The sequence below is a fragment of the Nycticebus coucang genome, chromosome 14 (genome assembly GCF_027406575.1).
Source record: "Nycticebus coucang isolate mNycCou1 chromosome 14, mNycCou1.pri, whole genome shotgun sequence".
Lineage (NCBI taxonomy): Eukaryota > Metazoa > Chordata > Mammalia > Primates > Lorisidae > Nycticebus > Nycticebus coucang.
In genome coordinates this window covers 28,340,718-28,365,944 of record NC_069793.1, presented here as the reverse complement: position 1 = coordinate 28,365,944, position 25,227 = coordinate 28,340,718, and the positions used below count along the sequence as shown (strand labels likewise).

The 25,227-nt window shown below is 37.7% G+C and overlaps 2 protein-coding genes across 4 annotated transcripts in view; one reads left to right on the top strand and one right to left on the bottom strand.

The window, feature by feature from the left end:
• Window positions 1-213: 213 nt before the first annotated feature.
• RAG2 (recombination activating 2) lies at window positions 214-7,209 on the bottom strand. The gene is made up of 2 exons (XM_053560454.1): window positions 7,082-7,209; window positions 214-2,099 (listed from the first exon to the last, which is right to left on the bottom strand). Exon 2 carries the CDS (start codon window positions 2,069-2,071, stop codon window positions 488-490), a length of 1,584 nt encoding a protein of 527 aa, XP_053416429.1. The 5' UTR covers window positions 2,072-2,099; window positions 7,082-7,209; the 3' UTR covers window positions 214-487.
• IFTAP (intraflagellar transport associated protein) overlaps window positions 2,781-25,227 on the top strand; it is a 78,229-nt gene continuing 55,782 nt past the window's right edge. Inside the window, exons 1-3 of one of the 3 annotated variants that reach the window (XM_053560463.1) lie at window positions 2,818-2,898; window positions 6,638-6,718; window positions 17,151-17,306. In XM_053560463.1, the coding sequence (XP_053416438.1) occupies window positions 17,204-17,306 (103 nt within the window). In that variant the 5' untranslated portion in view covers window positions 2,818-2,898; window positions 6,638-6,718; window positions 17,151-17,203. Of the gene's footprint in view, window positions 2,899-6,637; window positions 6,719-15,018; window positions 15,059-17,150; window positions 17,307-25,227 lie in introns of all 3 variants that reach the window. The other 2 variants (XM_053560461.1, XM_053560462.1) reach the window with 2 other exon arrangements.

Below are 25,227 nucleotides of genomic sequence, written 5' to 3'. Positions count from 1 at the left end.
AGTGCCAAGGCATCACAGCTCACAGCAACCTCCAGCTCTTGGACTTAGGTGATTTTCTTGTCTCAGCCTCCCAAGTAGCTAGGACTACAGGTACCTGATTTTTCGTTGTTGTTGTTGTTGCAGTTTGGCCAGGGCCAGGTTCAAACCTGCCACCCTTGAAATATGGGGCTGGTGCCCTACCCACTGAGCCACAGGTGCTACCCTAAGATTTCGTGAATGAAAAATATCAGAAAAGAAACTCTCAATTAAGAGTAAATGAATAATTATTTGAGTAAAATATTTTCAAAATGTGTAGATTCTAGTATGACCAAAGTTAGCACTGCCTTATAAGCATTTTCACCAGGCACAGAATTCATGTAATTAAAAGAAAACATGGGGGGGGTGGATTTCAATAAACAAAAATAGAATATAATTTTTGTTATCATTATGATTCTTTAAAATAGATGAAAAAATTCAATGCACTGGAACCTGAAAGGCTTTTGTAAAACTATTCAAACAATCTTCTAAGAAAGGATTTCTTGGCAGGAGTCAAGATTTTCCCAGAACCCTTTTTACGGAGGGATTTCATGGGAGGCTTTTTTAAGGGTAGAACTCTTTTCGGGGTTTGTAGTGCTCTTGCTATCTCCACATGCTCATTGCAGTAATACTTGTTGCTTCCTTCTGACAGATGGATGAGTGTGCTTTCCGCCAGATCCATGCACTGGGCATGGACCCAGTGCCCATCTCCATGGGAACAGTAGATCATGGCAGGTTTGTTTAGTTCAGTTGAATAGAATGGTACCCAAGTGTTGATATCCACGTCACAAGTAGGGCAGCATACAATCCAGTAGCCTGTCTCAGACTCATCTTCCTCATCATCTTCATTATAGGTATCAAATTCATCATCGCCATCAAAACTATATGCTTCTGCACTGAAACAAAATTCTTCTGAGTCTTCAAAGGGGGTAGAGTCCCCTGGATCTTCTGTTGATGTCTGACTGTTTGTGAATGTTTTCTGATCCTCATTCACATCATCTTCAGCACATTTCAACATATAAAAATAGAATGCTTCTGAAGCAGCTTGTTTACTGTCTCCTGGAATGCCAAGAAAAATAGTTCCATTTCCCATGTTGCTTCCAAACCATATCTTGCTGTGTTTAATGTCTGGGGTCCAATCCGGTGTCTCCATTTCACGAACTTCTATTTTGTTGTCCTCTAAAGAGATGATGTTGCAGATCATTCTTTTTTGATTTTCAAGCTGATAGCCACCAACAATAACAAATTCATCACTGTTAATTTGAGTCACGACTGCACTGGAGACAGAGATCCCTCCTGGCAAGACTGTACAATTAACAGCTGGGCTACCCAGGGGAAGGTCAATTCTTATTCTGTACAGGTTGGCAGGGCGAATGTTATTGGCAAGTGAATGTCCTCCTAAAATGTAGATGGTATCATTTCTGGCAATAGAGACATGAAAAGATAGCCCATCCTGAAGTTCTGGAAGAATATATGATGTAGCACACCCAAATTCAAAATCCACCAGAAAAACATGGGGCAGGCAGTCAGCTACACTATTCCACTTTTCCGTGGTTCTTTGGGCTAATGGCATGTATGACCGTCCTCCAAAGAGAACACCCATACTTTTCCCTCGGCTATACACCACATCAATAGAATGACCATATCTGGCTTCAGGAACATCTCCTACCAAGTCTTTCTCCCTGCAGCGAAAAGTAACTTTTTTGCTGTTCTTGCAAACAACAGACATGACATAAATCTTATCTGAAAGCTCATTGTTTGGTGTTTTCCCTCCATGGATGATATATTGATGCTTTTCTGACTCCGAGCTGCCTTTGACTGTGCACGTGGCTGGGTAGCGAAGAGGAGGAAGGTAGCAGGAATCCTTGGAGAAAACTGTAGGCTTCAGTTTGAGATGATTATGCTTTATATCAAAATGGAAAACTCCAGTAGGGCAGGATCTCTTCGGCCAGCCTTTTTGGCCAAAGAAAAAAACTTGCCCATCAAAATTCATCAGTGAGAATCCTGGTTGAATTAAGCCTATGTTGTTACTGACTGTTACCATCTGCAGGGACATATTTTTTGATCGTGGGTAGATCTTTTATCTGAAAGAATTTACAAAATAAAATGACTTAGAGATATAGTGTCTCTCCATATACTACAGAAATCTGGGGCAGCCACCATCAAGAAGCCCCTCCTAGGGGCCAGAACTCCTTTGCCAGTGTGGATTCCTCAAGTCAGGACTGCATAATGAAAGCAGTTGCAGTTGTTGTTTTTTTTTTTTAATATCGCTCAAAGTACTTTTATTGTTGGGGATTCATTGAGGGTACAATAAGCCAGGTTACACTGATTGCAATTGTTAGGCAAAGTCCCTCTTGCAATCACGTCTTGCCCCCATAAAGTGTGACACACACCAAGGCCCCACGCAGTTTTGTTTCTTCTACAGTTTTTTCCCCCAAAATGATTTGTAGTTGTGTGTGCAGCACTTTGCCCCGATATGTGTGCTCTACAATAAAAACCAAGTCTAATATAGTATCTCTCCATATATATCGCTGTATTTAGAGTCTCTCTCATGTAAAAAGCACCTTTAAAGAAAACGTCCTCCCACAAGCTTGCAGTGGTACCAAATGAGCGAGATCCAGGGAGTTTAGCTAGCAAAGACCCACAGAACCTTACTGCCTAACTCCCTCCACACAACGGGGACATATTTCAGGGATGGACTATATGCCCTTTGGTTTCTGGGAATTGTAGTTTTTTTCTCTAAAAAGTTACAGCACACGTCTGCCCAAAGAACCACATTTCCCAGGAATCCGTTCGCCATGGGGAAGTGTAGCTACGGCTAATTTGTCTTTGTTGCTCCAGAAGAGGAGATTCCTAGGATGCTTGCGAATAAAGACGCCAAAGGTGCGAAGTGACTGGATGGGAACCGAGGGGGAAAGCCAGGGAACGGGAGGCGAGCGTGGCCGCGTCAACATCCGGGTTACGGAAAGGCCACGGCAGCAGGAGGAGTGTCGGGCTCCCCCTGCCCGAGCACTGCCGGGGCCTCTGTCCTGGGGACTCTGACTAGGTGACCCAGTAGGAACTGCTGCTGCCTGACTGCGGTTGCCTGGAAACCGCAGTCTGAGGGGACGCCAGGGCCGAAGTGTCACTACGGACTCCTGTCTGCACGCTTTGGAGTGCGACTCAGAATTGACCCCCCCGTAGCTCCTAGGCTGCTGGGGCAGAGGAGGGAAGCGGGTTGCAAGGTGACGAAAGCTGTGACTGTCTTGCAGAACTGAAAGATGAACCCCTGAATCCCTAGGGTGCAGGGGAGAAAATTGCCAGATCATGATTTTTACCACTGCAACATTTAGAAATAGAAATACAATTATTTGATATTTACGAGTACCCTTTTTAAAAGGCCCTCTGTTTTCTTTACCGCGTTTACTCCTGTTTTTAAAAGTTCTTTTAGCGGAACATGTTCCTAAACACATCTCCCCTTCTTCCTCACTCTAGGAAAATAGAGTTAGTGGCTGTTGTTTCAGATCTCTTTCCAGCACAACAACTTTGAGGTAATTGTCTAACACTTCTGTAGTAAGCAGGCTCTGAGCAAAGAAGTGTTCGAATTATTCATGATTTTATATTGGTATGAATGATGAAGCAGCTTGATAGATTTTTAATTTGTATTTTATTATTACCTACCTTGGAGAGATGTGAAATACACCCCCTGTTTATAGTGTAAAGCCGTAGGCACCAAATGGTAAAGGAAACAAAGCAGTATGAATTCCTTGACTTTCAAGAGTAAATTGTTAATCTGCTTCAAAAGTAGTATAAAACAGTGATGAAGAGTACGGATTACTGAATACTGGCTGGCTGGATTCAAATCCTTTGTCACTAATTACATGATTTTGGGCAAGTTATTTAATCTCCCTGTGCTTCAGTTTCCTCATCTGAAAATTGACATAATTTTACCTATTTCCTATTGATGTCCGTTACAATTTTTTTTTTAAGAGACAGTGCCTTGCTTTGGTATCCAGACTGGAGTGCAGTGTCTCAATCACAGCTGACTGTAGCGTCCAACTCTGGGCTCAGGTGATTCTGCTTTGGTACCTCTAAGATCTGGGGTTACAAAGTGAGTTCCTGGTCTTGATTAGTTATTTAACACAAGTAAAGCACTTAGAACAGGGCTTCTCACACAGTAAATGATAGTTATTATTACAATTATTCTTGAACTTAACCAAGAGTAAGGTTTTTAGTGTACAATACCTTGCCAGTAATGGCAGCTGATTTTTAAATGTTGGAGAGGCTTGGAGGGGGGCTTTGGGAATCCGGAAATCAGGTGTAGATGGATAAACCTTTGAATAATAAGAAGTGGATAAATATGTTAATATCTGGTGAGGGTGCTGGTGGTGATTTCAAGTTTTTAACAGAAGATACTTGATTTTTCATGTCATACTTTTTCTACCCCTAATTAAATATGCAGGCCCTGAAATTGGAGTTTCTGAGTCCAAATCTGTGCTATAACAGTTGCTGTGTAACCACCTTGGGAAAATTATTTTTCTCTCTGTTCTTTTTTTGTCTGCAAAATGGGAATAAATTAGTATTCATTCACTGGTTTGTTCTGAGAAACCAGTGGTATAGCACATGTAAATCACACATTGCCTGGCACATAAGTACTCAACAAATGTTAGTTGATGCTGTGATTTATTTTTATTCTTCCTACCAAGTTTCCTTGGACCATTTGGTCACTTTAATGAGGTTTTTCTTTTTATTTTTTTCCTTCGAAGGGCTTCTGTAGATCAGATGTAATTAATAGCTAAATAATCTCTTGTACCCTGTTTCCCCGAAAATAAGACGTTCTCTGAAAATAAGACTTATTCACAGGAAAGATAAGACGTCCCCTGAAAATAAGACCTAGCGCATCTTTGGGAGCACACCTTAATATAAGACACTGTCTTATTTTCAGGGAAACAGGGTATTTACGATTTTTAGTTTTACTTGAGACATTCCTCAAAATGTGATCTTTAACAATCATCTTATGGGTTATTAAACAAAATGAGGAAATGGTGACTGAGAAGGATTATAACCAAAGTTCTAAATGCAAGCCTCTCTCCTTCCCTGAACATGGTAGTTTGTAGATTCAGCAACAACTTGTCCTGCATGTGAAATAACCTGGGCAAGTGTTTTATTTATTCATGGCCTATCCAAATATAAGTAAGAGAAGGCATTTGAGCAACTAAGAAAATGCTGTTTATGGGAATAAAATATTATTGACTCTCAAGTTAGCAAATGAAAACCAAAAGTCATGGCTAGGTGCGGTGGCTCACGCATGTAAACCTAGCATTCGGCGGGGCCAAGGCAAGTGGATTGCCTGAGTTCAGGAGTTCGAGACCAGCCTGAGCAAGAGAGAGACCCATCTCTAAAAGTAGCTGCCTGTTGTGGCGAGTGCCTGTGGTCCCAGCTCCTTGGGAGGCTGAGGCAAGAGGATCGCTTGACCCCAAGAGTTTGAGGTTGCTATGACCTTTGAGGCCACAGCACTCTACCAAGGGCATCAAAGTGAGACTCTCTTCCCCCCAGCCCCCAAAAAGAAAGAAAGAAAGAAAATAAAACCATAAGTAATTAAGTAATTAAATAAGTAATTAAGGTCAGCAGGATGAGTGAGTATTCTGAGAGAGTTGTTCCATTTTGGGTGGAGGGCGCACCAAAACCAAAGTCCGCTTGTATCAAACACTCGTCAGGACTGTTATTGAGATATAAAGGAAGCTATACAGGGGGAATGCATTTCAGATGCAAGGGGTTTTTCTAAGAACACTTGCTTTTAAACAGCAAGCTTTTAAAAGAATGTTTTTATTGTTGGCTTAATTTTAAGATTGTTACAGGGATTTTGGCTTCTAGTAAGTGAAGACATCATTATAGATTAAACAGACTTCTTGGGTAAGACAGAAGGAAGATCGCCCAGTTTGGTAGCTTGGTCTAGGTCCCTAAAGATTTCTGGAGTAGTGTCTTTGTCCTGTTTTCCCTTCGATGCGGTGCTCTTGGTTCACTGCCTAATTTCAGGGTCCTAAAAACAGTGGTAAAGTTTACTGTTGCTCCGATGAGTTACCCCTTCTTATAACAGTGTTAAAGTGTTTGTGTATTTAATTTTTCAATTACCCATTTTAAAATACTTATAGACAGGAATATTGAAAGTATTTTCACATATTTTGTCATATTTCTTCAGTTCTTGAAATTGTGCTTTACTGATGTATATTTTCACTGGAGTAGTTTATTGCCTATCTTCTGTGGTTGTAATATGACTATATTAGTCACATCTTGGTTTTTAAAAAGAGTCTTTAAAAGATTATACTAGATCTAAAATAACCTACTGAAGTGTTTTCTTTAAATAGGCTAGATAAAAACAGGCAGAATTTTAAAAATAAGATACTGTTCTTCAGCAGAGAAAAGTTTCAAAGTCAACACATTAAAGATTCTTTTTAAAAGACAGAGATATAAGACCAATAAACTTATACCATTTCCCCAACCTCATGCTAACATTTCTCAGCAGGGAGATTTTCATTTATTCCCTGTGAAGCTAGGGCACAGTTGAGTATGAAAAGAGGACTAATGGGATGAAGTCTGGGTTTGTAGTTTCCTGTGCCGAACTGACTTTTTCTTTTTCCCAAAGAAAGATAGAGACTGCACTCTGAAGCACTGAACCTTGCTGATCAGTGCTGCCCATGTTTTCCTGACTGCTCCAGAATAGCAGGTACCCTCATGTAACTGCAGGCATTTAGTGCATGAATTAACTCTGTCTTGCATGGTTAATCAGGTTTGAGGCATACATTATTGAATTTTTGCTGGCAGTAAAACCAAGATTAGGTCTTCTTTCCTACACTTACGCCAGAGAAGGATTATATACAATGAGATAAATAATAATGCTTTGAACGTCTGGGAATTAAATCCTTGCAGCAGCCTGAGACCAGAAAGCCCCACATTTTCCAAATTCTACATCATCTCTTCAGATGTCACTAATAGGCTGCCCAAAGTGTGGTGTTATCATTCCCTTACAGTTTACAAACATAGGCTCCCATTTTTTTAGCTTTGGTAGAAATGAAGATATTGGACCTACCTGAAGGCCAGAAGAGCTGCTTACCCCTCTCTGAATCTGCCGCTAACCCGGGTATTTAATGCCAGCACTTGGGGAAGATTCACTGACTGCCCACTATGACTGTGGCAAGCGGGAGTCTGACGGTAGAGCAAGCAAGCATGTGTGTACCTACAGATGTTCTGATGAACACTGGTCTAACGGGAGTAACTGACTGTGACTTTTTTTTTTTTTAATTTTCTCTTTAGATGGTTGAGGGAAATATCCACCAGGGTATACCCTTGAGATTTAACTGTTTCATTACTAGCAACAGTGGAAGCACAATTCATTATTCATTTGCAGAGACAAAAATATATTTGGTTGAAACTTTATTTTTTTAATTAAAAACATTTTAGAAAAACAGAAAAAATGAATATAATTACTGTGGTTTAGATACTAGTGTGAATCAAATGGGAAATTATTCGTCGTAATGCAAAGACCACTGATATCAATGCTGATCATTTTAAATTTGAATGGCTCTTTTGTGGGTTCATTTCTTTTTAGTGTAAGACTCAGCAGGAAGGAATTCTAATATTAGAGATCTTCTATCAACTTTATGTCAGGCAGCTATGGTATAATATAGCCCAATGTAATGATTAAGAAAATGGACTTTGTAGTCAAGCTGACCTGATTTTCTCTGCCAGCTCTGCCATTTCTTAACCCTGAGCCTCTGTTTCTCTATCTTTGAAATGGGGGTAATAGAAATATTTACAAAAATTGTTGGGAAAAGATTAAATGAGATAATGTGTATAAAAAACTCAGCTAAGAAGTATCAAATGAAATGTAAATACAGTACTCAGCCAAAGAAGTATAAAATACAAGCTGCCTTTTTAATTTTCTAATAGTTGCATAAAATTACATTAAGTAAGTGTAACATAATTTACCTAATCTCCCACTATTTTTGGTTATTTAATCAGTTTCTGTGTGGTGTAGATGTTAGAATGCAGTGAGCACAGGTAGGCAAATCTGGGTTTGGGTCTCAGTTCTGTCACACTAGTTGAGTGACTTTTTGAGTTTTAATTTTCTTCTCTTTAAATTGGGAATGACGCTCACATCGTAAGGATCAACGGATATGAAGTGTCTGGTATATGGAGTGTACACAGTAAATCTTGCTGCTATAAATATATTTGTACAAGTGACCTTTTCTTTTCTTTGCAAAGTTTCAGGGTATGCTTGTACTGTAAGTGCTGACTTTTGAGTAGCTTAGTTGCTTGGTGTTTATTGTCATTTGAAATGTTGGTCCATCTTTAAAAAGCATCATCATCTTTTCTAGTTCCTTCTATGATGATTTTTTTTTTTTTTGGTCTGCAAAAGTATATTGGGTTAGTTCCTTAATCTATTTATGGTGTTATATAATGATTATGGTACTTGAAATTACAGCAACAATAATGACATTGTCATAAAGTTGATGTATTCATATCTTTATATGTAATGAGAAATGCAAAATAGAAACCATGGGTAGGTTTAGGCAAGTGTTTTAGCCTGTGGATTTTACTGACATCAAAAAACAGGCAATTTGTAGCATAACAATTAGTTGCTGAATGAGTTAGTTGTCTCCCGAGGAGACTGGAAATTAGTAACACACTTTGAAATGGGTTTTAGACTCTTGAGTCCTTGCCACCCCATTAGATTTGCAGTGATCTCAGACAGGGCCCCTGATCTCCCAAAGGCCTCAGCATAGAAACTAAATACAAAATAGTAAACCATATTTGTAAGTATCCAGTGTGTACAGAGTAATGTGGAGAGTTAGAAAGAAAATATCAGACACAGGTCTTGCCCTTAGAGAACATACATGATAGTAGGATGGAGCAGCTTTCGAATGCCGATGAACACGCCTTACATTTTCCCACATTCAGCTTTTCTTTAAAGTTCTGAGAAGTTCATCAAGAAATCACAATAATAAGATATTTAGCTCAATCTTAAGCCTTGAGGGAGAATTGAGATCAAACGCCTACTAGAATATATTGATTTATTCCTCCCTAAATAAAAAAAAGAAACCACTGGAAAATCAAAAAATATAAGTCAGTATAATTTCAGAGCAAAATATCCTTTATTTTATGGGAGAGAGAAAAAGACTTAGTAATGAAATACACTGACAGTATACTGAAATATACTGACTTTTTTGTAGTTGGACAAAAAAGGACGCATAATAGGAAAAAAAAGATTGAAATAACTTTAAGCCCAATCCCTTTATTTTTACAGTCAAACTACATAGGGGCAGAAAAGTTAAGGGTAACACAGCCATAGCTTTGTGTGCATGGTGGTTGGGGAGAAGTAGAGGGGAAACACGGTTGATGGTGCACTTGAAGAAATGTAGTGTACTGTCAAGCATTTCCATCCCCCCTGCACAAACGGAGAAACAACTTAAACGACCTTGGCACTTAGTGTGTTGACAAGTGTTTGAAGTAAGGTCAGCAGCAACTTTTCATAGCATTAGGACAAGCATAGAAATTATAACTCTTAACAAATGGCTGATTTTTAAGGAAAGAATATAAATATTATAGTATTGGAAAGGGAGATGTTTGTCTTGGTGAATGAATTCCCCAGCAGGAGCCACAGCTGAAACTGGCACAGGAGAGAAAAGAGGAAGGGAAAGGAAACGTGTAGAAGGAAGCAATCTGCAGTTAGTGTGATGGATTGTCAAGAGAAGAACATGACAAGTGACTTGACATTTTTTATTTAAAGCAATTCATTAAATATAGCCACTGGACCAGAATGACTAGTACCTTTCTATAAAAATTTCATGATCTTTGATTTAAGGTGAACTGTTTACTTTAAAACCAAATGGGGGGGGGGATTTCAGGGGAGTTTTACAGTGTTACCTAGAAAAAAGTTCACTTAAAGTTTTTATTTTTAAAGAAAGAAGTTCGTGGTGCTTAATTTCTATCTTTGAGTATAGAAATCATGTGGCAAAAAGAAATTATGTGTCTTTGGTCCTGTGCACTCTGTGCATTGAGACAAAATTGCAGGTAAAGTGTTGAGAGAAATTGGAAGCTGGAGAAGCACTGTATTACCTCCAAAAGCCCACTTACTATTTCACAGTCCTAGGAATTTAGAATTAAAAATATCCAGGAAACAGCTCTAACATCTTGTACCTTTTAAGGGAATACCAAATGAAAAGAGGGATTTTGTTTGCGAGATCTGGCATTTTGAAACACTTAGCAATGAATTCCTCCAGACAGAATTGATTTAGTTCCGTTGGTCCACACCTGCTCCTAACCAGCTGTGTGGGTTTTGTTGTAAAGTAGGCTTCTTGGTATTGTAAAAGTGCTGTGCACTGTGCAGGTGGCTGACAGCCGCAGGAAGTTGAAGAGAAGGGCATATCTTGAGAGTGGATACCTTTGTGTCACAGTTGTTATGTAGCACAAAGAAAGTAAGCATTAATGGGACATTGTATCCAACAATCCAAGCATTATTACATTGAGGTAATAAACCTCTTATGATTGAAATATTGTATAACGATAGAGCTCTAAAGTTGACTTAAAAACCTTACTGCCTTATGGATTCGCAGCTTTATTAGTGGTCTTGAAAAAAAAAGTTTATTGAAATACTCACTGTTTTTTATGGCTGAATAGTATCCCATGGTGTAGATATACCACAGTTTGTTAATCCATTCCTAAACTGATGGGCATTTGGGTTGTTTTCACATCTTGGTGATTGCAAATTGAGTTGCAATAAACAATCAAGTACATATGTCCTTATGATAAAATGATTTTCTTTTCTTCTGGGTAGAAGCCTCGTGGTGGAAGTGTGGGGTCAAATGGGAGATCTAATTTGAGTTGAGGATTCTCCTTACTTTTTTCCAGAGAGGCTGCATTCACATCTGTTGTATTAACGTGATGGAGTTGAAACACATGCTCAGTAAAGTATCACAAGAATGGGAAAGCAAACATCCAACATACTCAATACTAATATGAAACTAGTAGATGATCTAATTCATGACCACATAGGAGAAAAACTCATTTCAATTCAAGTTGGGAGAAAGGGGAACAAAGGAGGGAGGAGCGGGGAGGGGCATTTGGGGTGCTCCCTCTGAATGGGCACAGGGTAGGAGTAAATGGCACATCTTTTGGGTGCAGGACGTAGCTACAAGAGAGACTCTACTTAACAAATTCAAATATTGTGATTTTGTCGTTTGTACCTTCAAATTAACCTGAATTAAAAAACAAAAGAAATACTCATTGTTATGGTCCATAACTCAATTGATAGAGTTGATAACATTTCTGGGGCTAGAAGATCAGTTTTCAACAGGGTTGAAATATATGTATGGTAAATTTTTCTTGATAAATGTCAAGATTTTTCAAGAGGTCTAGAGGTCAGTTAAGAATGCTTCTCGGAGTTTTGTTAGGGGTGAAGGCTGGTTGTTTACTGATAGTTACACACAACTTTACATTCTTCAAAAAAGCAAATAAAGAACAAAATATAATGGTGAAAAGGTAATTGTCCTGATTCAAAAACAGGTTTCCTGAGATCTGTGTTATGAGTACATCCTGCAGATTTCACGTACACAGTTAATCTGTTTTTTAAAAAATGATAGAGACTGGGGAGAGAAAGTTCCAATTCACAACTTTTTGCATTTTTCTTTATTAATGGAATTAATAACTGTGTTATTGAAAACAGTCTAATACTTGGTTGCCCTGCCTCAGTGAGTCAATGCAGACATTCTGGATTGACTTCAACAACTGGAAGGAAGAGTATATTTTGGGAAATAAAGTTGATTTTATACAATCTGCTGATGAACAAAAAGCCTTAATGGATGATAGCCTCAAGAAACCTCATTACAGTAGCTTGGATGAAAGAACAGGAAAGAGAAGCAAATTTTTCAAGAGAAAAGTTTCTGCTTACACATGTAATTTTATAGATTAGTATTTTCTCCACCCCCAAAGTTTTCTGCAGAAGAGAGAAAACACACCTGTGTTGTAATGTTCTCGGTGAGCTTTTAGTGATAATTTTCTTTTCCTAAATCTCTTTTTCCTTAATTGGCTTATCCTTCTTATCTGCTCCTCTTCCCCTTTTTTTAAACTTTTAAGTTTGAAGTAATTATAGATTTGCAGGTTAAATTCACAGGAGATTCCAAAGACATGTACAGGAGAGGTCTCATGCATCCTTGATCCAGCCTTTTGCAATGTTAACAGCTTGCCTAACTGTAGTTATATATAAAAATTGGAGTTAACTCCTGTTACAAAAATGGAGTCCTGTATAGAATATGTAAATTATACACCTCTGTAGGGAAGGATCTAAATCCGATTTTGTTAAGGCAACCCTGTGATATCTATGTTTATGGTAAGTATGTACTGAACCCACATTTTAAAAATTATATGTAGTTTTTAGTATGAATGTGTTCTTATTTTCCCTTAAGGCGAGATTTGGTCAAGGAAAAATGTATCACTGTTAAGATAATACTTCTAAGACCACTGCATGGAAGACAGTACATCTCACTTTGAAAGCTTTGTAGTCAAGAGTAATCCCAAAGGCTTTCCTACCTCTCCTAAGTACTTCCTTTAACACACACTGCAGAGGGTTGTACCTGAGAAAATTTATATAGAAAATAGGTGCTTATACCGTCAACATTTTTGGTGGTAATGAAGAATTCTATGCCTTTTAAGTGTTAGAAAAGGCTGTTGATAAAAGAGTGTAACTTGAAGTGCAGTGAATTCTTTGATGCTAGAATTGCGTTTTTTTTTTTTTAATCTCATCCTGATAAAAAACAATAAAGGAGTTTAGGCTCTTTTCTGTTTTGTAAAGGATGTTTTGTTTTTGTTTCTGCCTTTTTCCTTATTCCTTTTATCTCTTCCTTTGTTTTCTTGCCTGTATTGGTAGGTCTCTTAACACAACAGCAAATGCCTGTGCTCAGGCTCAAGGTGCTTTGTATGTTCCTGAGGAACAGAATGTAGCTGGAGATGTGGACACGCCCGTCCAGGGTGAGGTGGCTATCGTGAGCATCTCATTACTATGTCCGATGTGAAAAATCACATGTCACTACTCATCACTATCATTAGTTGACAGAATCCCACCTGAAGTTTGTTCCCCCAATTCATTCAGTTGTTCGGTATATAAGGTTTCTCTCAACTCAGAGAATCTGAATTTATGTCATTGAATTTCTTTCTTTCTTCTTGATGTTATCTAAAAGACATAAAAAAAGAGAGGATGTAAAATCTTTGTAGTTTAGTCAAGAAAGAACTCAATTCATACAAGGTCCCTTCTCTCATATCTGTGCAGTCATATTAAATCTGTGAAGTTAGAGGGTAGTTTGGTCTTTCAGGGATTTGATCATTTACACAAAAATAAACTGACACCCTGTGAAGCACAAAGGTTTATGGTTTCATTTTCTTAGGCAAGGTGAATTATTTTGATATTATCTCATCTCTTTAGCACAGCAATGGATTATTATGAAGCAGAACTATACAGATTTGAGTAAGTGGGCTTTGATAAACCCTGTACGACCTTAAAAAATGTGTTACTGTTTATTATTTTCAAGTAGCAGTGGTGAACCTTAGTTTTAAAAAAAACCTCTTTTGCAAACATATATAGTATAACCCTCTGTGCTATCAAAAAGCACTTTGACAGAAGTCTGGCTCACGGCGACTTGCTTCCATAAGTTTACTACTCTGGTCTCTGAAAGCTGCATTTTGGTTGGGTAAGTTCATTGAGCGAGGAATTGAAGATGAATATCAAAGATGTGCTAAACCTTGGGTTAATTTCATATGCTGTGTTCCATAATAATGTCCTTTCAGAGAGCAGGTAACATTCACTAGCTTAGGTGGCTGTTTCATTATTTGATGGTAGGAAACAGGACTTCAGGGAAGTTATGTGATTTATTTAGCTGTCTCTCAGCAGCGCGGTAGGAAGAGAACCCTGTTCCTAACAAGGCCTGTGAACTTTAGGTGAAGTCTCGTGGTCCAAGAAGCCGTGCATGCTCCCTGTGTTTCGTTCTGGAGACTCTGACCGTGAAAATGTTATTCATGACTTACCAGTAGATAGTTATGCATACTCATTATCAGAATATGTTCTGGGTCTTTCATGTGGCACTCAAAGCCTTAAAACATGCAAACCAAACCAAAAGAAAGACTCCCGTTATCCAGGAAAGCCTCTCTCTCGCTTAGAAAAATAATTGATGATAAAAACACAAAAGTATGTGAATGGTAACTGAAAAACCATTACTTCCTTCTAAAAAACCACTAGGATTTGCATAAACCACTTGACTGTCTGGTAAATGATTATGATCATCTGCTCTGTCAGTCCCTGGGGACTTTTAACATTAGGTTCTTTGTATTTTTGTAGAAAAGGAAAGTTCTAAATTTGAAGATTGGTATTGTTAAACTCTTCCAATAATGACAGTTTGTGAAAGCAGGTATAGCAAAGGTCTTAAAAAAGTCAATGAAAACATGACATCTTTTTTTCTGTATTGTAACAACCACATGATAAAGTTAAAGGCCTGGAAGGATTTTGAATTTGTGCTGGCACAGCCTATTAATTGTTTGCCTTTAGTACTATCAAGATGTGTTAAGAGGAAATACTCACGATGTACCAATTTGAGAAGTGGAAAGGAAATTTAAAGTATCACACTTAAAGCATTCATGAAAGGCCATTTATAGCAGTAGGAACAGCCTGGCAGTTTCTCATTGGTATTTATTTGCTGAAGAAGATTACAAGAGATGGTTTGAGGAAGAGATTGACTTAATACACTTTTGGGATTTTGCTGGATTCCAATTTTGGGAAAGCAAGATTGATATTGAAATTCTTGTAATTAAGTGCATGTCCTACTGATAGTGAAATAAAAGCCACCTTTGCGTTTATTGTTATTTACTATGTAGCTGTTGCAAGTATAATTTAGTAAGCTTTGCATTGCCGAAGGCTGGCAGTGTTATAGGTAAATTTGCGTAAATCATAACTCATGCTTTTTTGTATATCTCATTTTTCAGGTGCAACTAAACTTCCTTGAACAGTTTCTATTATTTTTAAGTGAGTACCCAGCTATACTTTTAATTTTCACTCAGTCCTCTACAACATACCATGTAATCTGGAGTTGTGATACAACTTATAGATGAGGGAAAACTGAGGTCTAGAGCAGTCTTGTAACTTGTAACTTGCTCAGTGCTGCCCATAAGTGGAAGAGCTGGGCTGAGACTATACAGGCCACATCTGTACATTCTAAAGTTGTGATATGTCTGGATAACTTGCTAAATGAAATCTGCAAAGAGAAACATATATAATATGGTCCCGTTAAAAAAGATTCTATAATTCCCTATAAACATTATGGAGAAAGATTTAGAAATATATTCACTAAACTCTTGGTAGACTTTACCTCTGATGGTTGAGAATGGGCAGGGTCAGGACATAATTAAGGGTGTCATCACATTTTTATCTTATACACCTGTGTTATTTGTATTTTTAAAATGATGAATAAATACATAAAGGAGAAGTAGGAGGAAATGTTAACAGAAAACAGAATTTTACTCTTCTTTCAGAAAAATAGAAGGAAGCTTGGTGCTCTTTCTTCCTGGAGAAACCCCTTTATATTATATTGATTCCCGTATGTTTTACTGGCCACTCAGGCAGTAATTACTCTTCTGTAGATAGTCTGTTTTCTCAGAACTACGTAAGAATAATATTTTATTCAGAAAAAATGGAGTTCAAGAAGGTGCAGTATCCCAAGTGGAAACAAAGTTCAAACCATGTGCAGATTGAGGCCCTGTGTCTCAGCTGAAAGGGATTCAGTTGGCAGTCTGCTGAGTGAACTGGCAACGTAAAGTGGCCACCAGCGATGTGAGTGCTCTTCAGCCACATGGCAAGAGGGCAATATTGAAAATGCAAGAGTTGGTCAACTCTCACTGTATCAGGATTGTCTCTGGAGTCTTCAGTTCTGGATGGCAATGTGAAATCTTTGTAGATTTATCAGGGGGCTACAGGACTTAAAACCACATCATGTAAGGCATAGGTGAAATAATGTGAGTGTGGTTGGGTGTTTTGCTACGTCCTAGCGATATTTGACCACGGTCCGTGCTCAAACAGCTCCATACAGATTGCCTGTCAGACCTGTGCCACATTTGGAGCCATTAAGCATTTGGGATACAAAGATGAAAAGATGTGAACCATGGCTTTCACGGGCTTTGAATCTAGTAGAGGACAAGAAATATATGCAGCTATTTCCAATGCCACATAATAAATGTAACATTTAGTGCAGAGGCAGCACAGAGAAATTATGATTAACTCTTCCTGCAGTGGTAGGAGATGGGGAGGGAAAAGCCTTCAGAGAGAAGTGAATTCTGAGCTGGGTTTTGAAAAAGAATTTTTTTCAATGAATGGAATGAGAAGATTGACAAAGGACACTATGGCCTTGTTCAAATGTTTGAAAGGATGTCATGTACAAGAAGGATTGAAATTATTCAGTACACCCTCCAGGGCTCAGGAACCAGTTAAGGTAGCATAGAAGGAGATGGATTTAGGCTCAATTTTAGAACTTTTCAATAGAGCTGCCCAAAGTCTTCTTTGGAATGTTTGGAGTCCGCCGTCCCTGGACGTGTTCAAGTGCAGGCCCGTCAACTGTTTATCAGCAGCAGTAAGGGGAAAGGAGGTCACACAATGGCTGTGAAGTATAGTGAAATGCTGAAAGGCATGGCTTCTAGGATTAGACCCCCCAGATCTGGCACTCGGACGTTTTGGCTCTGTGATGTTAGCTGGGATTGTTATTATAAGAGGAAAAAGTTCTCAGAACAGCTTCTGGTACACAATAACTTCTAAATAAGTTGCTAATAAATATGAGCTATTGTTGTCATTGGATGGGTGATTAACGTTCTTACCTTGAAAGATTTGGAATTTCTAATTGTGTAATTGGGAGACAGTGTTATTGTGAGTTAAGAAGATGGTATTGAGGAAACTGAAGCAAAAATAAAATTGTGATAATTAACAGTTCAGCAGCAAGGTATTATTTATGAGTAGAATTGGTCTCTTGAACTAGAGACCATTGCTCTAGTAATTGTCTTGTTCCAGGGTATTTTCAGAGGGGCTCGTACTGCAGAACTCACTCTAGTCCATGTTTTTCTTTCTCTTACAGATAAAGTGGCCTCGTGAATAGGAATGCCTGCCCCAATGTGAGGATTGGAGATAATGGATAAAGATAGATTAATTGAAGAAGTCCTGGATAAGTTTGTTAATTGTCATGAGCAAACATATGAAGAATTTCTGAGCACTTTTACTCATCTTTCAAAAGGTAAAACGGAGAAGTAAACTTTCTGCAGCAATAAAGATAAATAATTTTGTTATATGTTTATGTCTTTGCTGCCTTTTCAGAAGGACCAAGGAGCATTCATTCCATTCCTTTGATCAGGTGATTCTTACTAGGGCCTGTGACTGATGCATGTAAATACTGGTGCCTTCATACATCCAAGAGTTATTTTATGGAGTCAGAGCCATTGAATTTGATAACTAAAAATGACCTGCAAAATCCTTCAATATAATACCTTTATTGTATTTTTTAAAGAAAGGCAAGTACAAAGAGTGGAGGTCCTTAGAAACATATTTAAGACTTAAGAAATACATAGTGTAAGCTCTGAACTTTTTCCACACACATTTGGATCCTGGAATAACTACTTACTTGCTATGTGAACTTCAGGTGGTGGCTAGTGAGTAAGGGGGGATGATAGTAATACTTTCCTCAAAGGTTGATGAAGGTTGTGTAAGTCTATTTTGTGCTGTAAAGCAGTGGTTCTCAACCTTCCTAATGCCGTGACCCTTTAATACAGTTCCTCATGTTGTGGTGACCCCCCAACCATAAAATTATTTTTGTTGCTATTTCATAACTGTAATTTTGCTACTGTTATGAATCATAATGTAAATATCTGATATGTAGGATGGTCTTAGGCAACCCCTGGGAAAGGGTTGTTTGACCCTCAAAGGGGTCACGACCCACAGGTTGAGAACCGTTGCTGTAAAGGAATACCTAAGACTGGGTAATTTATAAAGAAAGGAGATTTATTTGGCTCACAGTTCTGCAGACTGTACAAGCATGGTGCCAGGATCTGCATCTGGTGAGGGCATCACGGAGCTTCCCATGCAGGCAGAAGGCAAAGGGGAAATAGGTGTGTCACGTGATGAAAGAAGGCACAAGGTGGGTGCCTATGCTTACACGAACTAATGGAGTGAGAACTCCCTGGTTGCCAGAGGGAGGGCCTCATGCCATTCATTCCCTGTCACAGGCAGGGCTCCAAGCCACTGATGAGGGATCTTTCCCTAAGACCCAAAATACCTGCCACCAGGCCCCACTTTCTACCCTGAGGATTGAATTTCAGCATGAGATTTGGAGAGGCCAAACATCCAAACTGTGCCAACGGTTACTTGAGATAGTCCATGTAAAACTCAGCGTGGTGACTAACACACAATAACTACCGAATGCTAGCTGTAGTCACTGTTGTGATGCTGCTGCTGTCATGGTTTCTGTAGAATAGAAACCACCCTTTAGACCAGAGGTGATGAGCAAAAGCCAACCGGGTGTTGTGTTGTGTGTTTTATTATGTGTTTTGTTTGCCTCATACAATGTTATTCACTAATTGAACCGACATTTAAAAGTTGGGGAATTTTCCATGATCTTGATTAGTGTATCCCCCCTCCCCCCGGATCAAGCCAGAAGGTGTCCTGTTTTTCTCCTGGCAGCCTCCGCTGTAGTGCAGGAGCCCTTGCCCCCTGAGCACCCTGGTTTGTCATGCTCTTTGGCGCTTGCATAGTCTAAAAATGTGTGCATACGTATATCGTCTACCTCATTTTTTTAAGTGGCTCCTGTGGGCATTTGAGTCCTGCGTTCTGCTTTGGATTGCCATCAGCTTGCTTTCCACCTTGGTCCTTCTTGGGTCATCAACCCACATTTTTGAGACTTGGTTCGCTACCTAGTTGCACATTAGATTCTCCTGAGAAGCTTTTAGAGCCCTTTCTAAAGCTCTGCTGGGACCAAGAAGCTTTATTAAAGCTTCTCTGGTATATTATTATTTATTCTTCTGAGGTCATGATACTATTAAGATGCTTGACTTTGTGATATTAAGTCGTCACTCACGTGCCCTAAACAAATGTAAAAGAAGGGTCCTTATAATGGGGAAAAGGAAAGAAGTGATTCTAACTTGTTTCTTTTATCATGAAAGATAGTGTATCATAGATAACTGGTTTACACTTAAGTGTTTGTGTTTATACTTAAAGCAATAGAGTATTTAGGGAATAGCTAGATAACTTTGGGGCTGTCTTTGATTGGACTGTTTTGACATGATATGTAGATCAAATTAATCTTGAAAATGGCCAGATCATCCTTTAGTTTTATCTATGACCTGGGTTTAGGAAGACTCTTACTTTCTCTGCCTAATGATTTAGTTCCCGTTTTTTCCAGACGTGGCAGCATTAATGGCTGGGGTGGTGGTGGAAACAAGGGTAAGACTGGCAGAATTAGTGGATTTTGATGTACCAGTGACATTTTGATGATCCACATTATCTTGGAAATTATTGGTAAGGCTGATTTTGTTTTTATACCCTCAAAGAGTGAAAACTTTTTGCAAGGACTTTGATATTTTAAGAGGGTTATAATGTATTTGTTTTTGTGATAAACGGTCTATTCTGTTTTCAGATTCCAGTGTAATCATTGCATGCTGAGAAAGACTCTGTTGCACTTGTGGCGACTTCATTTTGAGTTCAGTTTTGGACTCCAAAATTGAGCTGGAATAAATGATGATGCAAGTCACATAAACTGCATCCCCAAGCATACTAGTTGTTTTTTCCTTTCAAAATATCCCTAGGCGGCAGTTCACATTATAAACTAATGACCTGAAAAAATTCCTCTTAAAGCACAAAAGAATTGTTGACTGCAAAAATGTGTCTTAAGTCAGTAAATGTCTTCCCCCCTCCCCCCAAACATTTAAATACCTTCTGAGAAACCAAATAGGACTTAGGGACAGTCCTAGTAGTTGAATGATAGCTGGCAGAGTTCATCAAGGTACATACATGGTTAGTTCTTTTTAAGAAAGACATTAAAGCTATTTCTTCAAAGTTTCCATTTCTCCTCTTCTTTCTAGACCCTTCATTTGTCTCAATGTGTTTAGTTATTTTGCTGATATACAGTGAGTCTTTTCTATTAAAATGTTTATCACCGTGCATACTTACGTACATTTATAAGTAAGTTTAGCCTCTCAAGTCCATTACTGTTTCCACTGATTGACTGTTCTATTTATTTTTATAATAGTTATATACCAGAATGCTTATGGGATTCATTTTCTTTCCAACAGTTTTTAAAGGGTCAGTAATTCTATTAAAATTTTTTCCCTGGAAAAAATTAAATTATACCCTTATTGAAAGAAATTTCACATTACTGCTTCACACTCTTGAAAAACATTTGGAGACTGTTAATATTGCAGGATAATTCTCACTACAGTACATTTATATTTATCACATTTTGCAGTTTTTCCTTTTTAAAAGCAACTATTTATTTTGAAACCATATGCATATTTGATAATAAATACAATGTTCTATCGTAGTATTCAAAGAGACATATTATTAGTTTTAAACAGTGACAATTGAATTCTCAGGAGTGTCTTCAGTTGACGAGGTAATTCAAGTTGTAAGATATGTATTTGAAAATCAGCATGCAGATATTTTTCCTTATTGGTGAAAACATTATTTTATTGTTGACATTATTATAGGTAAAGATTAGCATCTAAGTCAATCTCTTGTATCTTAGTTTCTTTGTGCACATAATTTTTTAAAAAAATTTTATTTTTACATATACATGTTTTAATTAGGTTTCCATTTCTTTTTTTGCCTTCACAAAATTAAAAAGATTTACAGTTTAATAACAATAACAATGTTTAAGATAAGGACTACAAACAAAAACCTCATAAAGAACGAACAAACATAAATACTTTTAGAAAAGGAATCAGACAATTGCTACATTGAAATATTAAGCAATAATAATAATAGTAATTCAAAGAAAGTAACATTTACATTGTCAAATAAGAGTATGTCTATTATAGAATGCTTTGACTCTAAGATTCAGTATGGAGTCATCAGTTAACTTCTTATTTTTTTTAAGTATCAAAAAATAGACAATATTTATAAATAAAAGTAAAAGATGATTTCAAAAAACAGATCATGCCAAATTTTATAGACAATAGAAAAAGAAGAAATACTTCAAAATCATTCTACTTGATCTGGGTACACCTGATATTAAAATTGGAGAGAATATATTATTATAAATGGGAAATTACAAACATACTTCACTTATAAATGAGGATACAATGTCCTAAACAACATAGTAACAAGTTGAGTTAAAAATTAATGTTTAAGTAATATACTTTGGTCAGAATTAAAACCAATTTATGTGAAAATTAGTCACTATTTTCTTTTCTTTCCTTGTTCTTTTTTTTTCTTCTTTTCCTCTCCGTCAGTCCTTCCCTCCTTCTCTGCTCTGCCCTTCCCCCATGCCCCATTGTGTCATTAATTGTCATTAATTGTCTTTAAATCAAAATTGAGTACATAGGATTCATACTTCTCCATTCCTGTGATGCTTCACTAAAAATAATGTGTTCCTCCTCCATCCAGGTTAGTACAAATGCTGCAAAATCTCCATTTTTTATGGCTGAATAATATTCCATGGTAGACATACGCCACAGCTTACCAATCCATTCCTGGGTTGAAGGACATTTAGGTTGTTTCCACATTTTAGCAATTGTAAATTGAACTGTGATAAACAGCCTAGTACAAGTGTCTTTATAATAAAAGTTTTTTTTTTTTTTTCCTGGATAAATGCCCAGTAATGGGATTGCAGGATTGAACAGGAGGTCTGGTTCTTTGACGTTTTTTCATGCTTCTTTCCAAAAAGGTTGTATTAGTTTATAGTCCCACCAGCAGTGTAAAAGTGTTCCTTTCTCCCCACATCCGCACCAGCATCTGCAGTTTTGAGATTTTGTGATATAGGCCATTCTCACTGGGGTTAGATGATATCTCAGGGTGGTTTTAATCTGTATTTCTCTAATAATTAGGGATGATGAGCATTTTTTCATATGATTGCTGGCCATTCGTCTGTCGTCTTTGGAGAAGATTTTATTTATCTCTCTTCCCCATTGATGTATGGGATTGTTGGTTTTTTTCTTGTGAATTAATTGAAGCTCTGTATAGATCCTAGTTGTTAAGCTTTTGTCTGATTCAAAATATGCAAATATCCTTTCCCATTGGGTAGGATGTCTATTTGCTTTGGTTGTTGTCTCCTGGGCTGTACAGAAACTTTTCAATTTAATTAAATCCCATTTGTTTATTATTGCCGTTGTTGCTATTGCCATGGCAGTCTTCCTCATAAAATCTGTCCTCAGGCCGATATCTTCCAGTGTTTTTCCTATTCTTTCTTTGAGGATTTTTATTGTTTCATGCCTTAACTTTAAGTTCTTTATTCATCTTGAATCAATTTTTGTGAGTGGAGAAAGGTGTGGGTCCAGTTTCAGTCTTTTACATGTGGATATCCAATTCTCCCAGTACCATTTATTGAGTAGGGAATCTTTCCCCCAGTGGACGCTCCTGTTTGGTTTATCAAAGATTAGGTGGTTGTTAAGTTGTTGATTTCATTTCCTGGTTTTCTATTTGATTCCAATGTCTATGTCTCTATTTTTGTGCCAGTACCATGCTGTCTTGACCACTATGGCCTTGTAATACAGCCTAAAATCCTGTATGGTGGTACCCCCAGCTTTGTTTTTATTACTAAGAATTGCCTTAGCTATATGGGTTTTTTTTCTGGTTCCATACAAAATGCAGAATCATTTTTTGCAAGTCTTGAAAATAGGATGTTGGTATTTTAATAGGGATGGCGTTGAATCAGTAAATTGCTCTGGGAAGTATAGACATTTTAACAATGTTGATTCTTCCTAGCCATGAGCATGGTGTGTTCTTCCATTTGTTAAAGCCCTCTGGTATTTCCTTTCTTAAGGTTACATAATTTTCTTTATAAAGGTCCTTCACCTCTTTTGTTAGGTATATTCCTAAGTATTTCATTTTCTTTGGGGCTATGGTGAAGGGAGTTGTGTCTAATTAACATCTCATCTTGGCTGTTGTTGGCATATACAAAAGCAACTGACTTGTGGACATTGATTTTATGTTCTGAAACATTACTGTATTTTTTTTTTTTTTTTTTTGACCGGGGCTGGGTTTGAACCCACCACCTCCGGCATATGGGACCGGCGCCCTACTCCTTGAGCCACAGGCGCCGCCCACATTACTGTATTTTTTAATGACTTCCAAAAGTCTTGTGGTTGAGTCTTTAGGGTTCTCTAAGTATGAGATCATATCACCAGCAAAGAGGGAGAGTTTAACTTCCTCTGCTCCAATTTGGATGCCCTTTATTTTCTTGTCTTGTCTAATTGTATTGGCTAGAACTTCCAGCACTATGTAGAATAGTAATGGTGACAGAGGACAACCTTGTCTGGTTCCAGTTCTAAGAGGAAAAGCTTTCAGTTTGACTCCATTCAGTAAAATATTAGCTATGGGTTTGTCATAAATAGCTTCAATCAGTTTCAGAAATGTGCCACCTATGCCTATACTCCTCAGTGTTCTAATTAGAAAAAGATGCTGGATTTTGTCGAATGCTTTTTCTGCATCTTTTGAGAGGATCTTATAGTTTTTGGTTTTACTTCTGTTGATACGGTGAATAACGTTTATAGACTTGCGTATATTAAACCAACCTTGCATCCCTGGGATGAAACCTACTTGATTATGATGTATGAGTTTTTTGATGATAAGCTGTAATCTGTTGGCTAAAATTTTGTTGAGAATTTTTGCATCTATATTCATGAGTTAAATTGGTCTGAAATTCTCCTTTTTAGTTGGGTCTTTTCCTGGTTTTGGTATCAGAGAGATGTTTGCTTCATAGAACGTGTTGGGGAAGATTCCTTCCTTCTCAATTTTTTTGAATAATTTCTGCAATATAGGAATAAGCTTTTCTTTGAAGGCTTGATAAAATTCTGGTGTGAAGCCATCCGGACCAGGGCATTTTTTTGTTGGAAGATTTTTTATTGTTTCTTTCATCTCAGTGCTTGAAATCAGTCTGTTCAGGAGACTGTTTCATCTGGGGTAAGTCTAGGGAGAGGGTGTCATTCCAAATATTGATCCATTTCCAGATACTTTTCCTTATTGGTGAAAACATTATTTTATTGTTGACATTATTATAGGTGAAGATTAGCAGCTAAGTCAATGTCTTGTATCTTAATTTCTTTATGCATATAATTTTATAGGACTTTGTATGGTGTCTGTCTAAAGGGGAAAAAAGGCTTCTTTCACATCTGTCATACTTCTATTTCCTTTTAGGTTATAAAACACAGATGTAGCTACTTACATTTGATGTTTTATTAATTCATTCATCTATTAATTCTATGAGTATCTCATTATGGTCTAGGTAACATTTTAGTTGCTGAGGATTCAGAAATTAATAAGATATAGTTTGTGTTCTCAAGCACTCATAGTCCAGTGGGAGAGATAAATAAGCAGGCAGGAAATTGCACTAATGCAGGGTAAGTACCACAGTGGAGAGAAGCAGGGAGAGTCCCTGTGGCAGCTGGTGGGAGGCCCCCAGACTAAAGCCTGAGGGAGGGCAGTGAACTCTCCCCTCTGGAGGGGAGGCCTGGAATGAGTTTGGAAGGTCCAAAACCCAAACTTGTCTTGGGCCCTAAGACATTACATAGAGTCCAGGAAGGATTGACAGAAAAGAGCTGAAATTACAGATACGTGATCCTTTTGAGTCGTGGTTGCATTGATATTAGTACTGATCCTCTCACACACACCCTCTCCTTGAAACAATAAGTCTTAAAAGATGAAGATGTAGCCTTGCTTTAATAAGGTTTAGAGTTACTTCTAAATTCTCAAAAAGGCAATTTCTTTTATTTTCCTTGCACACCAGGATCACCACGTGATTCAATTTCAGAAGCATTTGCTCCCACCTTTTAGAGTGAAAGTTTCATTGCTCATGTTGCTGTCAAACAGAAATTGTCTAAGTAGCCAAGTGACTAGAAATTGACATTAAATCTTTTCAACTCCATTTTTGTTGCATATGGTAACTGTGAGGAGTTACAGTAGTTATTTCCAATTTTCTCTTTTATACATGCTTTACACACTTGCTGTTATTA